Source organism: Juglans microcarpa x Juglans regia, chromosome 6D (genome assembly GCF_004785595.1).
Source record: "Juglans microcarpa x Juglans regia isolate MS1-56 chromosome 6D, Jm3101_v1.0, whole genome shotgun sequence".
In the NCBI taxonomy this organism is placed as follows: Eukaryota; Viridiplantae; Streptophyta; class Magnoliopsida; order Fagales; family Juglandaceae; genus Juglans; species Juglans microcarpa x Juglans regia.
In genome coordinates this window covers 24,220,432-24,241,309 of record NC_054604.1, presented here as the reverse complement: position 1 = coordinate 24,241,309, position 20,878 = coordinate 24,220,432, and the positions used below count along the sequence as shown (strand labels likewise).

At 37.6% G+C, this 20,878-nt stretch overlaps 4 protein-coding genes and 1 non-coding gene across 5 annotated transcripts; 3 read left to right on the top strand and 2 right to left on the bottom strand.

Annotated features, from left to right (window-relative positions):
• The first annotated feature begins 814 nt into the window (after positions 1-814).
• LOC121234831 (MND1-interacting protein 1-like) lies at positions 815-3,909 on the top strand. The gene is made up of 2 exons (XM_041130947.1): positions 815-2,706; positions 3,306-3,909. Exons 1-2 carry the CDS (start codon positions 1,066-1,068, stop codon positions 3,819-3,821), a joined length of 2,157 nt encoding a protein of 718 aa, XP_040986881.1. The 5' UTR covers positions 815-1,065; the 3' UTR covers positions 3,822-3,909.
• Positions 3,910-5,606: 1,697 nt separating this feature from the next.
• On the top strand, positions 5,607-8,592 carry LOC121236139 (aluminum-activated malate transporter 12-like). The gene is made up of 6 exons (XM_041132653.1): positions 5,607-6,152; positions 6,240-6,380; positions 6,932-7,204; positions 7,346-7,467; positions 7,584-7,727; positions 7,905-8,592. The coding sequence occupies exons 1-6, from the start codon at positions 5,840-5,842 to the stop codon at positions 8,523-8,525; spliced, it is 1,614 nt and encodes a 537-aa protein (XP_040988587.1). The 5' UTR covers positions 5,607-5,839; the 3' UTR covers positions 8,526-8,592.
• Positions 8,593-8,724: 132 nt separating this feature from the next.
• On the bottom strand, positions 8,725-8,796 carry TRNAC-GCA. Its single transcript has one exon. It is a non-coding gene; the product is annotated as a tRNA-Cys (tRNA).
• A 771-nt stretch (positions 8,797-9,567) lies between these two features.
• LOC121234913 lies at positions 9,568-10,841 on the top strand. The gene is made up of 2 exons (XM_041131055.1): positions 9,568-9,819; positions 10,249-10,841. Exons 1-2 carry the CDS (start codon positions 9,651-9,653, stop codon positions 10,767-10,769), a joined length of 690 nt encoding a protein of 229 aa, XP_040986989.1. The 5' UTR covers positions 9,568-9,650; the 3' UTR covers positions 10,770-10,841.
• A 2,151-nt stretch (positions 10,842-12,992) lies between these two features.
• Positions 12,993-15,874, bottom strand: LOC121234912 (NAC domain-containing protein 71-like). The gene is made up of 5 exons (XM_041131054.1): positions 15,127-15,874; positions 14,283-14,560; positions 13,864-14,154; positions 13,525-13,762; positions 12,993-13,440 (listed from the first exon to the last, which is right to left on the bottom strand). Exons 1-5 carry the CDS (start codon positions 15,281-15,283, stop codon positions 13,328-13,330), a joined length of 1,077 nt encoding a protein of 358 aa, XP_040986988.1. The 5' UTR covers positions 15,284-15,874; the 3' UTR covers positions 12,993-13,327.
• Between the last annotated feature and the right edge of the window lie 5,004 nt (positions 15,875-20,878).

Genomic DNA, 20,878 nt, shown 5'->3' with positions numbered 1-20,878 from the left:
AAGCAGAAAGAGCACAAAAACCAACTTAATTGTGGTCCATAATCAATATTTATATTGGTCCACCCAAATTCCTTCCCAACCACCCTCCACTTGCTTCTTTTTCCTTCCTTCCCTTCTCAACCTCCTCTTTCTTCTTCTTCTTATTTTGTTTGGTTTTTTTTTTTTTTTTTATGGTCCACTCTACAGAAACAGTGCCACCTTGTCCAATCACAAATCATTATCCATTTTTTCAAAATAAAAAAAATCATGATCCATGTATGTATATTAGATGGCCAATTAGGATCTATAGTTTTTTACACAACGAATTTTATACAAAATTAACTGAATTAGGGTTTAGAACTCCATCTATTTAATTGGATGAGTTAGATTAAAATTAATTCATATACAATCTTAATTTGATACAAAAATTTTCAAAGCGGATCAACTTTGTCTAAATTTGTGAACGACAGTAATTAGATTATCTCGATTAATTGATAGATACTCCTGGAATATAGGCACATACTACTCACATCTTATCATAAAATGTTATATTATATAAATTAATGTTTACATGAATAATTCTTAATTGATTAATATGCTTTTCTTTAGCCAATAAATTGTTATCTCCATTCATAGTTGATTATGTGATATTTTTTAAATAACTATCATTTAAGTGGTAGTCATGTAATTATAGAATACGTAAGGACCATACAATCGCTTTAAAAAAATATATATAATTTATTATTAAAAAGTTAAATTTTTTTATATGAATTACTTGGGCACTAGTACAAATATCATTTCTCTAATATAAATCCGATAAGCCATAGATCAACACCTAAACCATATCAAGCTCTCTGCAATTTGCATGCCCTTTCCTTGTCAGTTGTCATCCACTCGTGCGCGTTTACAATCTCTCTCTCTCTCTGCTGCGTCGTGCAGAATCAATAGCCGATCCTCTCCAGAAATACAGTGAGTCTCTCAAATAGCATAAAAATTCGTTCTTATTTCATACAGATTAATAGTCTATTTCTTTTTGTAATTCTATTGCGGTTCTGTATCAATCTCTGTTTAAACATATACACGCACATGGGTTGCACTGTAAGAGAGAAGCACATCAGAGCGAATCGGAGGCTCCGATCGGTGAAACCTGAATTCGATTCCAATGCTCATTTAGACAGAGCATCAATCTCCAAATCCGTATTTGATTCTAGTCTCAAATCTTGGAAATACCGTCTGGATCATCTGGGTCTCAAGGACTCGACCCAAAACCCTGATTCTAATGACCCTGATACCGAAGATAACGGGTGGGGCTACTGTTCCGAGGAACAAATAGAGGAGTTTCTGTTAAAAAACTTGGAATTCCTCTACAATGAAGCTATTTCTAAGCTTGTTGCATTGGGATATGATGAGGATGTTGCCCTTAAAGCGATTTTGAGAAACGGGCATTGGTATGGTGGTATGGATGTTTTGACAAACATTATGCATAACTCCTTGGCGTATTTGACAAGTAGTGGTATTAGTGATCGAGGTAACGGTGGTGGTGATGGGAATTCGGATGATTCAGAGCCTGTGTTCACGGATTTGAGGCAGTTGGAGGAGTACTCGCTTGCGGGTATGGTGTGTATTTTGCAGCAGGTTAGACCAAATTTGAGTAAGGGTGATGCCATGTGGTGTTTGCTTATGAGTGAACTTCATGTGGGTCGGGCGAGTAGCATTGAAATCCCGGTGCTTCCTTTGAATATGGGAAATAAGGATCTTAGTAGTGGTCCTGCTGTGTCTAATGGTGTTGAGAGCGTGGGTGGTCGTGGTGTTATGGCCCCAGCACTTTGTAGGTTTCATGGTGGGTGGGGTTTTGGGAATGGGGGAGGGTCGGAGTTTCCAGTTAATGAGGTGACTTTGCCGAGAGATATTGAGTGCCCAAAGAGGTTTAATCTTTCTCCTTCGATGAAGTCATTATTAAAAAGGAATGTTGCAAGTTTTGCTGCTGGTTTCCGGGCCAACTCAAAACAGCTGCAGCTACACTCTCAAGCCTGCCCGAGTGCTTTGTCGCATGGGCATGCCCATTTTGTATTGGGAGCTGAAGTTCCAGCTGAGCAGAATGAAGATTCTTTGGGTCTTAACAACCAAGAGGTTGTAAACTCGGTTTTGAGTAAATTTCGTGATTTGAAGCTTGATGAGAGTTGGGATTCTGTGGCAGAAGATCAGAAGGATGAGATGATTGTAACTTTGCTTCATCAGGTAAAGGATCTCGAGAAACAAGTGAAGGACCGGAAGGAATGGGCACATCAGAAGGCAATGCAAGCTGCGAGAAAGCTTTGCCATGATCTGACTGAGCTTAAGATGTTGAGAATGGAAAGGGAGGAGACTCAAAGGTTGAAGAAAGGGAAACAAACTCTTGATGATACAACCATGAAGAGACTCTCGGAGATGGAGAATGCATTGAGAAAGGCTAGTGGTCAAGTGGACAGGGCAAATGCGGCTGTGAGACGACTTGAGACTGAGAATGCTGAAATCAGAGCAGAGATGGAGGCTTCTAAATTAAGTGCATCAGAGTCAGTCGAGACATGTTTGGAGGTTGCAAAGAGGGAGAAAAAGTGCATGAAGAAGCTTTTGGCATGGGAAAAACAGAAAACAAAGTTGCAGGAGGAGATTGCAGACGAGAAACAGAAGATCATGGAATTGCAACAACAGCTGGTTCTAATCACACTGGCTCAGAAAGAAGCTGAGGTGTGTTAAGAATGTTAATTTATTCATCTTCACACCACACACGCACAAACTAATAGTTACTTGTCATGAATACGTGCACAAAAGCTACAGGATGACGAGTCAAAAAATGATTATATGCAATGTATGGGCTGAGTTTAACAAATGAGGAACCAGCTAAGATTGGGCAGTATATTGAAGCAATATGTTCAATGGAAATATGATAAGTTGGATTTCAAAATTTTAGACCCATCGGTGATATTCTGTAAGATGTACATGATGGTAATATATTTTATTTTTATAAATGATATATATGAGGATAAAGTAAATGCCTTGAAATGAAGTGGGGATTAAGTCATTTGAATCTGATAACTCTGGTAGAGTTTCCAGAATTTCTGATCACCAACCCAATCCCCATGCATCTAATAATCTCAGTGGGTCCTTCAGAACCTTAAACCCAATTCAACACCTTTTCTTTGTGCCAGTTTCATCACTGTTATAATCTTTGCACGTACGACTGTCCCAGTTAGGTGCTTGCTTATTATTCGGTTATGTGGCTTGTATGTTCCCATGATTTCCGTGTATATCTTAGTTAAACTATGTTGGCACTATTCTCATTACAGGAAAAGTGGAGGCAGGAGCTGAAGGCCAAAGAGCTAGCCTTTGCACAAGTGGAGGAGGAACGACGCTCCAAGGAAGCTGCTGAGGCCGGTAACAAAAGAAAGGTTGAGGCTTTGCGTCTAAAGTTAGAAATAGACTTCCAGCGGCACAAGGATGATATTCAGAGACTTGAACAAGAACTTTCACGTCTAAAAGCTTCTGCTCCATCCCCTGAGTCGCATTATCCATCAAATATGGTCTCCACAGCATACGACGAGGAAGCAAAACCAAAAGGAGAAACAATTGCTAAGCTGCTTCATGAATTATATGGTCAGGAAGATCCCTCAGATAAAGAAGCCAATTGTGATAGAGAATGCATGATTTGTTCGAAAGATGAAGTGTCAATCGTTTTCTTGCCGTGTGCTCATCAAGTTCTATGTGCTAACTGCAGTGATAGCTATGGTAAAAGGGGTAAAGCTACTTGTCCGTGTTGCAGGGTCCCAATTGAACAAAGAATCCGTGTTTACGGGGCAAGATAGTTTATTTTAGTTAGAGTCGTGAACTGAGGGGACTCATGGATAATAATTGTAAGAGCATTACAATTAGAGGGGACTCATGAATAATAATTGAGTCGTGAACTGAGGGGACTCATGGCAATCCCCTCGTATGAGCCATGAGGCAATGTACTTAGGAGGCTTGTCTTTCACTAAGGTCAGAAATTAATATTCATCTCATATGTTTTAAACACAGTTATGTATCAGCCGTCTGATGACATTTGTCTCAATTTTTAAGAATCGAGTTTTCATGCTACCAACCATATTAATAATAATAATAATAATAAAAAGTCATCTATTATTATTATTATTATTATTATTTACTGAAACAGGAAACTCTTTACTGGTCGGACCTTTTACTACTAGAGTCTACGAAATAACAATGTTCAGTTCTTTTTTGTTTGTTAGTCTAAAAGAATTGCTCTAGTCCAACAATAATAAAGACAGATTAGGGTTGGAGCGTTGAACTTTTATTGCAATGGAGGAAGAGTACTTATTTTCTCCTGATCTCTTGCTGCATTTGAACCTTAAAATATCAGAGAGAGAGAGAGAGAGAGAGTTGTCACAACTTATAAACTCTTTTAACTTTCTCAAAAATTCATTAAAATTATCGAATCCAATGTGATTACATATATTATTTTCCATCTAATAATTTCGGCTTTAATTCCATATATTACCCAAATCTAATTTAATAAATAGATAATAAAAGTTGATGATGTGATTAAAGAAGAGCATGCAAAACTCTTTAAAAGAAAGAAAAGAGAAGGGTCTTTTTATATTTCTTCTTGTTTCCAATTGAACTTAGAACTGAAGGGTCTCTTTTTATTCCATTTAACAAACTTTTTAGTTCTCGTGAAGAAAAAAAAGGAAGATTACGCCGGGAACTCAAGAAATGTGCCACATGGAAAGCCTTAGATTCATATAAAGAAGTTGGCACTGCACGGGTGGGTGTATTGCTCAATACAAATCAGCCACAGCTAGCTCTGATTGAGAACAACATACCACAAGGAAAAGAAAAGTTGCTCTCAAATTTCATACTGTTAGGTTAACCATAAGGTTTCCTTCCTCCTCCGGCAAGTTAGAAGCATTAATTGGGACAATTAACTGTATATATATGACCCGTGATTCTGAAATAATGCCTCTAACTTGCAGCACCTTTTAATGCAGCAACAGGTCGTGTAATAACCATATACATATGCCCACTTGAATTGGGTCAACTCCTAACTTAACCATTGATAATGACAGCATCCATTTAGCTAGCCAACTCTGCTGGATATCTCGGTTTTGAGTTCATTTGAAGAGAACAATCTGTGATAATGCAATGGTTAGGCCCAGTTTTAGTAACTTGATTGAATCACTGCACTAATCTATTGGAAACTTTTGGTAGTTTTTCAAACAGATTTCTTAATTTGGCCATCTTCCTCCTGATCATCCTTCCTTTTTTTCTCGAGTTAAATTATGCAAATCAATCAAGAAAGGAAGTTTTTTTTTCCCTTTCACAGAAAATCTCTAATGTGTATATTGAGTGCAGATTAAAGAAGAATTACCAGGTACTGGTGCATTGCAAACACCTCTAGTTAATCACCTTCTGAATCATTTCTACCTTGTTTTGACTTTCAGTTCCCTTCAAAGCAACGTCGACCTTCGATAGCTGTCAATGCCAATGGAATGCATGTGAATGTAGCAAGAACATCACCAGTCACCACCCTCTGTCTCTTTCTCTCTCTCTCTCTCGCCCCAAGATATAAAGTGACACTAGCCTCTTGATGAAAGGTGGGTTTCCCATTATACAACGAAACTCACCAACAACCATACGAATTAAAGTATCATTTTTTTCCCTATTTGCTAATTGTTTCCCATATCATGGTCGCATGGTACTTTTGTTTCTTAAGTCTAGGGAATCATCTAGATCAGAGCTCTTGCATTAGAATCACCATTTTCTGTACAAAATATTACTCCCATTACCATTACTGACCATAGCTTTTCTTGTTTCCAGTCAATAAATGTTTAACAAAGTTCATGCAGGAATGGAAATGGCTACGGACAGAAATGGGGAATCCACTAAAACCATGGAGGATTGGGGGAAACGTATAGAAATATTTGCCCAGAAAATGAAAAGATTCCCTGGTTTGGTGTGGCCAACGATGTGGAAAGTGGGAAGAGAAGACCCGAGAAGGGTGATCCACTCTTTGAAAGTTGGTCTATCTTTGACGCTGGTTTCCTTATTATATCTCATGGAACCCCTGTTCAAAGGGATAGGACAGGGTGCCATTTGGGCAGTCATGACTGTGGTTGTTGTGCTAGAGTTTACAGCAGGTTAGTCTATTTGCATAATTAATTGTTTCTGTATGTTAATTTAAGAGTTTGTCACTAAATTGGGTTGAGAGAATTTTTCGATTACAGGGGCAACTTTGTGCAAGGGGCTGAATAGAGGGTTTGGGACGCTATTGGCTGGATCATTGGCCTTCTTCATCGAGTACATTTCAAATGAATCTGGCCGGGTCTTTCGAGCTATTTTCATTGGTGCTGCAGTTTTTCTAGTTGGTAATTAAGTTTCACCTTAAAACTAAGCTGTAACCAATTAATCCCAGGCCTTTTAATGACATATGCTATTTCAAAGGAGTGTTTAAGACACAAATATATTCAGTCCATTGTAATTCGCATAAGATATGAAACGAGCCTTGATTTGCATATCAACTTCATTTCATTTAAACAAACTGAAGTTTAGCAAAATTTTGTTTTGTTCGATACAAAGGGCAGTTTTATGATACTTAACCGTGCTGAAATTTTGGGTTTCCATAGCTCAAGTTCCATTTTCATGCGACATATGGATTTCAATGAAATTTATAGTGTTATTGTCCAAACTTTTTTGCAATCTATAACAAAAGACTTAATGTCGAAATCCTTACTTTGTTGATTTATTTAGGGTGTAGAGTCATAACCAGAACCGTTCAAATTTAGTACCAGCTTCAGCTGACTTCAGTTTTGAGTTTTGCTTTGCTGCATCTTTTCTGAGGCTAAATGTTATGTTGCATTACAGAAGAAGCAAGTTAATTAACCTGTTTTTCATTTCCAATTTTTATTCAATTTGGCAGGAGCTGCGGCTACATACATGAGGTTCTTTCCCTATATAAAGAAGAACTATGACTATGGAATTGTGATATTTCTCTTGACTTTTAATCTTATAACTGTATCGAGCTACCGTGTTGAGAATGTCTTGAAGATTGCACATGAGCGTTTCTACAGCATTGCCATTGGCTGCGGTGTCTGTCTATTCATGAGTTTGTTGATATTTCCAAATTGGTCAGGGGAAGACCTCCATCATTCCACTGTGTTCAAGCTTGAAGGTCTAGGAAAATCTATTGCAGGTATGCTAATTGCAATGAATGCATGCAAACTTTAAATTTAGAAAATTAGAACTTTTTTGGCTTATGCAAATAAATACTTTTGAAACTTTAATCACACTTCAATGTTCCTTTGCTCGATGCCAATAAATATTAACTTTGCAGGTTGTGTCAATGAGTACTTTAGTGATAGTAATACAGAAGTAACTGAAATTAAATCTTCAGAGGATCCCATCTACGAAGGTTATAAGGCTGTCTTGGACTCGAAATCCATTGATGAAATGTTGGTAAGCTTTTCAAACTCTCCTGGTTTAGTTTGTTATATACTCAAGGATTAATATAGAACATATGCTAGCTCCTCAATGTTCTTGGAATGATGTCGATGATATTGTGAACTAAGCAGGCATTACATGCAAGTTGGGAGCCAAGGCACTCAAGATACTGCCATAGGTTTCCATGGCAGCAGTATGTGAAACTGGGAGCTGTTCTTCGCCATTTTGGCTACACGGTTGTAGCCCTGCATGGATGTTTGCAGACAGAAATCCAGGTAAGATCTGATTTGCAAGAAAAGTTTAAAATTAAATTATAAAACAAATTAAATCTTGTCACGTAAATGACAAAAAGTACGTGTCCTCCTCGGCTTACAAATATATTTTTCTTACGATAACTATATTTGATGTTCTGTTTCCTTAACCATCTCTTATTTGACATGTTTTCTGTCTAGACCCCACGATCAGTGAGAGCCCTCTTCAAAGATCCTTGCATTCGACTTGCAGGGGAAGTATCAAAAGTACTAATGGAACTTGCAGATAGCATAAGAAAACGATGCCACTGCTCTCCGGAGATACTCTCTGATCATCTCCATGAAGCCTTACAAGACCTTAACACAGCTATAAATTCCCAACCAAGGCTCTTCCTTGGCTCCAACAACAACCAAGCCAGCAACATGCTCGCCTTAGCTGCTGCACATGCTAGCCAAAAGCAACAGAAAGGCTCTGGAGTCTCATTATCAAGTGTGAAAACAGACTCTTCTGCATTGTCGGAATGGAAAACCAGAAGGGCTTCCGAGCAGTCAAAGGAGGCCGACCGGAAGTGCTTAAGGCCACAGTTGAGTAAGATTGCCATCACTAGCCTTGAGTTCTCGGAGGCACTTCCTTTTGCTGCTTTTGCATCTTTGCTTGTAGAGATGGTTGCAAAACTCGACCAAATTATCGAGGAAGTCGAAGAATTGGGGAGGACAGCATCCTTCAAGGAATACCATCATAGTGATCAGATTGTTGTGACTTGTGAGACTCCGCATATCAATGTTACTCGGAACAACTTGCCATCCCATGGCCCAGATTAGTAGCAAAAAGCTAGTTGTTGCCCAGATTTGTAAGCAAGATATTGATTCAAAATGATTAGAACCAAAAGGCTATTGATTTTTCGGTTCTAGATCACGTATTTTTCTATCTTGAATTTGTGTAATACTATCAAAAAAATGTAGCATTGGAGCAAATAACTAATTGTGGCTTGTTTTGGGAAAATAATAAAAATAAAGAAATAGGGCCCAACCGGGTTCGAACCGGTGACCTCTTGATCTGCAGTCAAATGCTCTACCACTGAGCTATGGACCCACTTGTCTTCTTGTGGCACACAGTATTTTATATAACTATACATAAATCACAATACAAAATACCAAGTGTTTTCTTTCCTCTGGTAAAACCAGAAAAAATCTATGGAGCAAAAGAGAAGAGATGGAGGGACGAGCCTCTCCGACGAGAAAGGATGAAAAAAGACAACTTGAGATTGTTTTTTGGATAGAGAGAGAGAGAGAGAGAAGCTCTTTCCTCTGATTATTTGTAAGGAAAGACAAGTAGAATTTACTTAATTTGGAGCATGACATTACTCATCTTAATCTCGATAACGATACAACAAAGTTGACAAAATAATGCTTAGGTCAGGCAGTGTCAATTGCAAAACCATATCTTTTTCTTTTTCTTCTTCATTGATTTTCTGGGGGAGGGGGGTGGAGAAAGCAGAACCATATAGAAAAATAATATTTAAAATTTTAAATGCGTAAACTCAAGTACTCCCTTAAAAAAAAAAAAAAAAAAAAAAAAGATAAATATGAAATTTAAATGAAAAAAATCATTTTAATAATAAATTTTAATTTCTTAAAAAGAGTATACGAAACTTATACCTTCTATGTATACAGGATTACTCATCTTTAAAACAATGGACGGTGGCTTATTAGTCTAATCACAGGTCCCAATTAAGATAAAGACTTTCATTAGTGCCAAATCTGAATTAGGATGGGCCCCCTCCACTCCTCTGGGTTCAGGGAACAGCTCTGATCAATTCAATAGCAAAGTGACGTGTCATTAAGTGGGTAGAGAAGGTTCAAGGATAAGATATTGCTTTTCCTGACTGTTGTGACTTGTGAGGACGCAGGTGAAATAGAGATAACGCATGGATTATTCATCTGCAGATGGCCTGTTGCATCTCAAACACTGTATCATCTGGCTGGTACAGAAGTCCATATAGCTTATTTGGATGGAACATTGGCAAGAAAAAGTATGATGATGGGCAGCTGACTAAGTACCATGATATTGATCTTCCATTTTCACTTTCCCTGGTTGATAAAACATTCCTGAGGGGTACTCTCTCTCTCTCTCTCTCTCTCTCTCTCTCTCTGTGAAATGCATATGCACCTCTAACAAAATACAGCAGTGACTTGTGCATCTTTTTCAGAACAGTAGTGTTCATCTATGTCTTTAACCATATGTATTCAAGTCTTGGCATTATGATACGTTTGTTTGAGCTGATGACATAACAGCGGCATGGGAAAGGAAAATGATACAATCAATATGGGCTTGGGTTTGTGCTTCTTTTCTTTATATATTTCATCATATCAAATGATATTTCTAAGTGTACAAGTTTGCAATCTGTTTGCTGCAATGGATGAATGCAGCAGCCATCAATATTCATTGTGCCATTTCTTGTGATGGGTATAACTGAGAATATTCGAATTCATTAACATATTATAAGGAATTGAATGACCTAAAGTTTAGAGTGATTGTGAGCAGGGAGGGAACTGAAATGCTGCTACAAGGCCACCATTGATGGATTTAGCGCAGCTAACTTCCACAATTGCTGCGACTTCAAGGGGCCATGCGTTATAATAGGCTACACAAAAAAGTCCTTCAAATTTGGTGCATTTAACCCTGAAGGTTACAGAAGCACGGATGATTATTATGATACTTTTGATGCATTCCTGTTCTATTGGATGGACAAGGAGAAAATTGACCCCATCGCTCTCCCCAAGATAGGGGGTAGCGGTGCAGCCCTTTTCGATTATGCTCGTGGCGGGCCCCAGTTTGGGGCTGATGGGCTGCTCATCGGGCCTCCTCTAGCGCCGGTTATGGGTGGATTTGCAGGGCCAGACACCAATTCAGGCATTGGAGATCTGAGGCAAGCAAAATCTAGATTAGGATTGTCGTATGCAAAAAGGGAAGATGGGAAGGAGTCTCTGTTTGGAGATGATAATAAGGCTACCCTTGAAGAAGTGCAAGTTTTTTGCAGTCCTCAAATTGCAAGTTTATACTGAAGTGGATAGCAACAAGTAAGTTGTAAGTTGTAACGCAGACTATCTTAATAAAAGCAACAAACTGTTCCTATACTCATGATTGTTGTGTAAATGCTTTAAGCACAGCAGCAAAATGATGCAAAAGAGTTGTCTCTTTCACAGGTTACCAACACTACTACTTCCATCAAGATATAAGCAAGCATCAGCTAAGGAAAATAAAGATACATATGCAGAAATTAACTTCAATGCTGCACTTCCTCATCTCACTGTCAAAAATAGAACTAGTGGCATATAAACGATAAAGGGTTTTCTCTGACTACTCAATTTAGTTGTTTTCATAGTGAGGAAAAGTGGCATAAATGCGCATTCTATACCATATGATACATGAAGAAGGTGACAAGGGAAAAGTAGTAGTAGGGGGCGGGAGAAAAGTATTCTGAAGAATTAGATAGTGTTGCATGAAAAGGATTTGTGGATTGCAGGGCTTTAAGGAAAGCATTCTAAAGCCACCCAACTATGGTTTCTTTATCAAGATTCTTGCCGAAGTGAAGATGGCTTCAGGAACAATTTACATACTTCGGCCAGGAGAAAGATATGTTTTTAAAATGCTAGCTAGCTAGCTAGCTAGCACTTGCCTTCTTTGAGGCGCTGCTGTTTCACATTTGCCCTCTAAATTTGAGTTACTGGTCGCGGGTTGCCTGGAAAGATTTTTTAATTTTAATGAGTTCTATAAAGAAGAAAGAAGACGAAAGTGTTGATAACCTTTAAAACCTCAAGACTTTTCAAATTATTTTAAATTTATGGTCATTTGAAACGTAGAATGAATGACATGGCTGCCTGGTTATTCATAAAACTAAGCAGCTACTTGAGTTCAAATGTAGATTTTTTCATACAACGCTTACTACCATGTTATGGAGCTCTTTCTAACTTTCCCTTTGAAATTTAGCAGTTTTCTCTGCAAAACTACGTCAAATGTAAAATGGTTTGAGGATTCTCTGAGTATATAAAGTGACTTCATTAACAAAATACACAAATACACCTACAACCACTGAAAAAATTAATGGGCCTAACTCATCTCATAAAATCGGTTCTATAAAAGAGGATTGTTCATTCTTTATAAATATATCCAAGACTTTGTCCACAGATAATGTGAGATCATTCCTCAACAACCATCACTAAATAGCAAGTAATAACTCCATCCTTACAAGTAGCAACCTAACAGAACGAAGCCAAAACATTGACGATGCTAGACAACAGGTTTGAAACAGACTTAAGGACCAGTGAGGTTGGGTTTGGAAGATGAACCCAACTCAACTCATCTCAACCAATCAGACTATATCAAACTGCTACATATATGAGTGAGAATAAAGCCACCAATTTTTGTGCAACTTTCTATGCATTGCAGAGTTTTCAATTTTATTCTAGCTAGCAACGAAAATCTTTACTAGATTTGTTTTGATAATCCTCCTTCGACTATCTATACCTTGTAGATAAGAAACCTGTTTTTATATCACAAGGAACCACCCCCTACACCTTTCCATGTCACTGAGATGCTAGAAGAAAGGAAAGTTTCCAATGGATGTCTTGTTTGATGAAGCCTAATAAAAGAAAAATAGAAAAAAAATATCAAAATGGATCTATCTTGGAGCAGCTTCCAATCCAGTAGTGGACGTCTTTTAGAATCCACCAATAATTCAATTGCCACCAAAGCAATAAGAAACCAACAAAAAGTTTAAAGAATGTGCGTAAAAGTGATTTCTAATACAATGGCTTATCAGCATAGATTTTAAAAGTAAACTTTACCTTGGCTTTAAAACTAAAGAGAACATTGTATTTCAAACTATTCAAGCAACTTGACGAGTACAGTCACCAACTAAAGCAACTTTGCCGGTTGAAAGTCCAAACAGAAGTACTCTCTCCAGTTCACATGCCCTACCACCTTTCAACTTGTTTTGTCTTTACCTTGCAGACTAACAAAATTAAGCATCTTTATCAAACAATAATACAAAGTTAAACAGAGCAACCGTTGCAAGCCATTTGATTAGGAAACAGCGCCGCATCACTGTTCTGTATATATTCAGGACCAGTGACATTCTCAACAAAATGAACCTGAAGAAATTACAATAGAATGTTCAATTCAATTTGAGTTTCGCGCGGCAAAACAAATATACAATGTTTGCATGGCATTGCAACATTAGATGGAACTCATGCACAAATATACTTCCATATGCAGGCAAAGGTGACTGTTGTTCAAACACTTGAAATTTATAAAACCATGTAGACAACTGCCAGCAAACCAAACTCTGATGCAATCGATAATAGTGATTGTCACCGGGGGTTGCTAGGTAACAGCAATAACAAGAGACTAAAGCCAGACTTGGATACCAAACCAGCTGATCTAATACAATGGCATGAGAAGTACTTATGCAGCAAGCTGTTTTCTGCTTAATAATACATGGAGGGTTATAGTCATTATTTTAAATTCCAAGAATCAACGTTAAAAGGCGTTGTCTCGGAGGCCCTTCTAGATAACACCAAATACAATATATAGTTGATTAATCCTACCACAAAGTAGGCGCCTACATTACAATCATAAAGTTGTCCTCCTGCAACCATAGACCACCAAGTTCCCCTGAACTCCCATCTCCAATTGCTTGTGTGCATACTGGAGCTTGGTTCCAAAATTCTAGCCCTGCATTAAAAAAAGAGCTACTATGATCTTTCATTCCTTTTCAGAAGGGATGTGGATATCTTAGTGAGCTGGTCTGGTCATAACCTTCATAAGGCACATCTTCACTTCCAAAAAGGCCCATGTAGTTTGTATGCCCGGAGTAAGGTGACAAACAGCCAATTCGACTAAAATCATCATGAGCTTCAATTTCTCCAGTGAAATTTGAATGTGATGAGCTGGAAGAGATTTCTGCATGTTCAAATGTTGGCCAAGGAGTTTCCAAGCTTGGAAACTGGTATTGTGGAAAGTATTCAGATGCAGCTTCTTGTACTTGTGAGTAGTCCTGCAGTAATCCAAGGTGATATCTTTCAAGAAATTGTAAAAAAAAAATCTAAAATAAGCTCACTGATTGGTGCGTGGTTTCTTAACTCCTCAATTTGATACCTTTGAGGAATCAAGGATTAGGTCAGGTGAGACCCAGAAGCTTGTAGGATTGGTCTCCATCAAAGCAGGTTCAAACTCTGCCGTTGGAGTAACTTCATATGGAGAAGTGCTAGGGCTAGAATACTGACTCTCATTGTTGGGAATGCTCATGGCCTCGTTTGGGGTTCTCGTGGACATAAAATCCCCATTGCTCAAACTTCTTCGAACCCTCTCAGCTTTTGGCTCTCCAGTATCCTTTATCTTCTGTATGTGCTCATTCTTCTTAACAATGCGGCACAAAGCAAAAGCTCCCTTGGGAGAATAACCAAATACAGTATCAGTCTCCCAAACTCTAGAAGGAAACCAAGCACCAAAGCCTTCCAAACAAACTTGAAAGGCAAATGTAAAGCTAGCCCATTATATGAGACTCTTGAATTTACCTGAAAACTTGGTGATCCTTGTGAAAGATCGTCACAAAGGCGGTACTCATGCATTACCCAATCTGTTCGATCTCCTAAAGGAGCCCGTCCACGATAGAAAACTAGGGTCTTGCGATACCCAGTCACAGAAGACTGACAGACCACCTTCCTATCTTTTCCTGTGGCTTTCCAGTAGCCAGATTTGGTTGCTCTATTTGTTCGTGAGCCATTCGGATACTTTCTATCCCGGGGACAGAAGAAGAACCATTCCATATCTCTTTTCGGGAGGAATGATTTCTCTGCCATTTTCCAGTTATAGATCAACAAAATCTCCCAAACAATAAGCTTCAAACGAAAATCATGAAGAACCCACTCAGAGGGAAAAATTTCCTCGCAGTGTATCCTTTTCATAATATTCAGGGGAATAAAAGAAATCCAATTGAACTGGCTTTTAGAACATAAACGTTAAAGGTCCCATTAAAAAACAAAATTTGATAACAGGTATCGGTCATAAAGAACAATGATTAAAGAAAACAAAACAAACAAAAAATCACTTTCCAACACAAAAGTATTCTCTATTCACACTGGCATAAAATTTCAATTCACTAAATCCACAACTAAAACCACAGGCTGATTTTACATTGGTCCATGAGTTCTCAACAATCTCCAACACCAGTCTTAGTTTTGACTCAAACCAACACAGATGTCAGATGGTCATATATGATTGCTCTAATATTTCCTTTCCAACACTTCTAAACTCCCACAGTAATGGCCTACAATTTTAGACATAAATAAACATGATAAAAACAAGATAATCAATGAAAAAAGCGAAACAAAAACCCAGAAAGACAGATTTGAAGATTACCCGGTAACTCCCATGGGTCGAATTTGTAGAGATCCACTACCGGAATAACTTCGAGCTCAATTTCAAGCCTCTCCACTTTTCTTTTCAGGTAATACCCCACCAATTCCTCATCCGTCGGGTGGAAACGAAATCCTGGTGGCAATGATGCTCCTGCCATATTTTTGCGCTCCTCTGCACTAATCTAATTCTTTGAGAACAGACACGGAACGAACAGAACGGATAGAAAAGCAAAAAAATTCAGGCACAAAAAATTTCAACTTGTTGGATATGTTCCTATACTGTACCTAGTAAAAATTTGGAAGATCCAAAAATAAAAGCTTTTATCAACAACAGATTTTTTGTCGAAAACCGACCACAATTTCCACAGTATGCATCCGTTGTACAACGGAATCATTGTCTGTAAGATTCGAGATTTTGACTATGATCAAATTGTCTCCCCCACTAACCCCCTCAGATTTTAGTCACACTCAAAGAACAAAGTTGAAATGAACAAAGACTTGAACTTTCAGCAGTACCCAGATGCTGAAACCGCTTAAATTCCACCAAAAACAAAATGAGACTTTAACTTCCAAAATTGGAACCTAATCAAAGACCCGGAATCTAAAACCATTCAAAATAGTTATAAGAAAAAAAAAAGTATTTTGAATGGGTCGAACTGGAATGTGTGGGAAACTGACAAAAAGATCAGTAAGTTGCAAGATGCAAAGAAGAAAGGGGAGTGGAGGAAGAAGTGTAGAGTAAAATCGAGAGGCGAATGGGGTGTTATATAGAAGACATTGGGAAGAACCAACGGTCCAAAAACACACACCGAAAGTTTTGAGATTTCTTGTCACAAGCGTTCCCAAAATTCCAAGGGAATGGCCCACACAACTCCAACCCAGTTCACACCAAACAGTTACTTCGCGCCAAATCAATTGACGACCGTTAACTTCGTGGCTTCAAAAGTGTTTGGCTGCCTGGAAATTCATATGCATACTTGCATCCACATAAATGATAAGTATTTTCGAATTTTTGTCCGAATTTGATAACTGTATTACACGAATTGTGTCCTACGAAAACCACGTGAACTTGTAACGACACGTATCACGCGATAACAATTATAAATACCATAAGACTGGTCATATAATATCTCTTTTTTTTTTTTTTTTTTTTTTTTTTTTTTTTTTTTTTTTTTTTTTTTTTTTTTTTTTTTTTTATTCCTTGACAAGCATGCAATTCTATTATAAATAGATTAAGGAATACATAAGAGTTCAAGGCGGAACTTTTCCACTGTTAATATATAAGATACATGTTGGAATGCGATCAAGAGGTATGCGACCAAAAAGAATGTTGGTTGCTGCCTATTGCGTCACAGAGTGCGTGCACCAATTTTGAGACTAGTGTATTTGGGCTACCCTTCAATGTTATCTAGGTAAGAGATTTTGACAAATATCTTAAATGATTGGATTTATGTGCCATGAAGGTGAGGAAGTTTCTTTTGATATAGCGTCTATAACAATTTGAGCGTTGCCTTCCAAGACTACTAGCCCGTGTTGAAGTATTTTTGCCATTTGCGTTGCCAAAAGAGCTGATGAAGCTCCAGCTAATGTTGGGTTGGAGGTTTCAATCCTCGCTGTCCATACCTCCACAATGTTACCTTTGGAATCTCGGCATATTGTTGAAGAGGTTGAGAATTGGTCCCTTACTGCTGCATCAAAGAAGAAGCTCCATTGGTTAGAGGGGAAGGTGCCCCAGCTTAAATTTTGATGAGTTTTTGCCTTTTGTTCCCATGCTTGAGTATAAGCATGGAATGTCTTTACTAGCTGGAGTGTTGCCTTCTTGAGTGAGAGAGTTGAATGATTGGAACAATATTAATCCCTTGCCTTCATATAAAGTTCATTACTATCACTGCAAAAATTTGGAAGGGATGTAACTCTTGAGTCGTAAGACTCAGTAAAGGAACTGGGTTGATTATTAGCTATATCCAATCATTTATTGAGTTGATCGGCAACATTGCAAGATTTAGATATCGTTTGGATTCGAAGATGAGTTGAGATGAGTTGTGAATAGTAGTGAGATGAGTTGTGAATAATAGTGAGATTTGTGAGTTAAAATTGATGAATAATAATGAATAGTAGTGAGATGAGTTGAGATGAGTTGTGAATAGTAGTGAGATTTGTGAGTTAAAATTGATGAATAATAATGAATAGTAGTGAGATGAGTTGAAATGAGTTGAGATGGCTTGCGAATACAAACCGGGCCTTAATGGCCAGTTGCTTTGTTGCCATATAATGCATGTAATGGGACATTTGATGAAGAGATGAAGTAACGTTTCTTCTTCCCCATTGATAATGGACAGTTCTCATTTTTGAGTGTTTGAGGTGAAATTGCTTAATCTTGCCCTCGTGGGAAGCATATCGCAAATTATTTTCTACAGTAGCAGCATGTGTCAATCGTGGATCTTTAGCCTCCTGGGTTTTTTGAATTTTGAAATTTGGAAGTTTTGTGGAGGAGAAATACCTGGATCATTGACTGCTAAGTGGTAAGTGGTTTTGACTGCAAATGTGCCATTCTGATTTGGGAGCCAGATCGCCATGTCAATTCTTTGACTATTTTGAGGAAGGAGAATTTTTTCTATTTGTGCAATGGTCTCTTGCTCGAACAATGTTAGCATTTTCTCTGTGCTCCATGAACGAGGATTTGTTGTGATGATGTCAAAAACTTTCAGTAACGGGTGTACCTCATTCATTTGTTAGATTAGCTTTGGCTTGAATGATTCCATAGTTGGGATCCATGGTGTTGTCCATACATTTACCTCTGATCTGTTGAAGATTTGATAGCATTTGCATTTTGAAAGTAAAGCTCTCGTCTTAAGGAGTCCTTTCCATAGCCATGAGTCTGATGATTTTAGAGTTGCACTCAGAAAATCCGTTGAGCTTATATATATTTTTTGTAGTATCTCATGCCATAGCCCATTGTTTACTTGACTTATTTCCCAATTTGTTTTTGCTAATAAATCTAAATTCACATTCTTCATTAATCTGAGACCCATCCCCCTAATCTTTACAGCTGACATATGGATTTCCATGATTTCAAAGAGAGATTTTGGATTTTTCCTTTTGGGAAATCCCACCAAAATTTTTTGAAGCTTGTGTTCAGCAACTTGCGCATTGACTTCGGAAGCATGAATGTTTGAATCTGGTATGTAGGGATCGTGCTTGCAACAATTTGGATTAACATAGTTCTTCCAGCTTGTGAGAGTAATTTTGACTTCCAGCCTTCTAATTTGTTGTTGATTTTTCCCATTAAACCTAGAGGTGAAAAAAAAAACCAGTAAACCGGACCAAACAGGTGGGTTTGGTCCGATACTGGTTCCATTTTTCTCAAAAATAGTTGAAATCAATCCGATTCCGATTTTTCTTTTTTTAACATCGGAGAAAACCTGAACAGACCAGTTCATATTTATATATATTTTAATTTTTTATATTATATAAATTATTTTTTATATGATTTTTTATATTATATATAATATATATAATTATATATAAAATAGTTTTGTATTAATGCTAAATTACTGATTAATATAATATTAATTTTAAAATCCTATATAAATAACTATAATATATACAGTATATTATATATACTATACATATATATAATATACTGAAAAAATCGAATTGAACCATTGGAAGTATCGGTTACACTGGTGCAGTATCGGTTCTTAAAATCTCAAAACTGGTATATATCGGTTTGATTCTAAAATATGTTCAAAATCGGACTGATTACACCCCTAATTAAACCTATAAAGCTCTCTTTTTTTGCTTTAGTGAAAGAGGTTGGAAGGTCCAATTACTTCATTCTGGATGAGGATGGTTTGTATGATAGTATTTGGCTAATCAATGCTTTTGTCGCAAAATTTGTGTTTCTTGAGATAAAAATGGAAGACTTATTGTGGTTGATTTTCTGTCCTGACCATTCCATATATTTCTCGAGATCTTCATATAAGACTTTTGCATTTTGTTCATTAGCTCTTCCAAATACAATGAGGTCATCAACAAATAAAAGATGTGAGATTGTGGGATAATTCTTGCTTAGTTGGATTCCTTCAAACTTTCCTTAGACTTCTGATCGGATTATTAATCTGGAAAACACCTTCGTGCATAGAGTGAAATATAAAGGCGAAATAGGGTTGCCTTGTTTGAGTCCCCTTTGAGCTTTAAATAAACCTCTGGGGGATCTGTTAATGAACATAGCAAAGGATGCTGCTGAGATACATTCTCTGATAAGATTTATCCAGGTGCTACTATATACAAGATTTATCCATTAATGATGATAGAGAAGGGTAGTTTTGAGTTTGTTTGCATAATTTTCGTGATGATTTTGTATATGACGTTTGTCAGGCTTATTAGGCGGTAATGCTATGGATTACTAGGATTGGAGATTTTTGGAATGAGTGCAATATTTGTGTGGTTCATTTATTTTAGAAGCTTTCCAATTTGAAATAAATTATGCACTATGTTGATAACTTCTTTCTTAATGATATTCCAATAATGTCTGTAAAAAAGAGCGATCATTCTGTCCAGACCCAAGGCTTTTTTATTCGGAATTTGTTTCAGTGCTGCGAAGATTTCATCTTCACTAGGTAAGGCACTAATGAGTTCATTATCTTGATTCGAACTTTGTCTTACGAAAAGGTTTTCAAGATGACCCGGAAATGTTGGATTTGAGGTGGTATATATAGTCTGGAAGTAAACTATAAAAGTAGACTCAATTAAAGATTGCTCCATCGACCAATTACCTAGGCCCAATTTAATGGAGTTGATGGCATTCCTCCATCTCTCGATTGTTGTTGATAAATAATAGAATCTGGTGTTGAAGTTCATGGTTGTTAGCCATGAGATGCGGGATTTTTTAAGCCACAAGACTTCTTCATTTTTCAGTTGCCACTGGAGATTATGTTGAAGCTGTTGTTCTATTATCTGATTTTGTATAAATGGTGCGTGACACTGTATTTCAAGGAGTTCACTTTCTATTTTTTGAATGTTGACCTGGATTTTTCCAAATTGGACTTTGTTCCAATGTTTGAGAGTATCTTTGGTGGCCTTGATTTGTTTTGCAGAAAATGTAAGCAGGGGTTCCTTTGAATTGTTTGCTCCACGCTTATTAGATTATCATGTGACTAAGTGGCTCATGAATCCAAAATTTTTCAAATTTAAAGGAGTGAGGTTGACTATGTTAAGTTGTTGTATTTAGTAATAGTGGATGATGATCCGAAGTCGAGGATGTCAGGTGCTGAAGGGTGGCATCCGGAAATAGCAGTCTCCATTGTTGGTTTACAATACCTCTATCCAATCGCTCTTGGATAAGTGCTCTACCGTGCCAATTATTTGTCCATGTAAAAGATGGGCCTGTGTATCCAATGTCAATTAGACCTTGACTTTCCATTAAGTTTTTCAATCCACCTATCAAGCATGTTGCAAAAGGACGCCCTCCAAATTTTTCTGTTTGATTTAGCAAGTCTTCAAAGTCACCTATACAACACCATAGCCCCAGAAAGGCCTTGGCCCCCTCAGCTGAAAAAATAAATAAAGCAAACAGCGTCGTTTCATGCATAGGTTAAGATCCCCCCCCCTTTTCTCCTTTCTCATTCTTATCTCTACGCCATTCTCTCAGCTCTAGCCTCTCTCTCTCTGATTCTTTCATCTCCCTCTCAGCTCTCTCTCTCTCTCTCTCCGATGTCGTCCCTCTCTCCCTCCATTCATTTTCGTTGTTT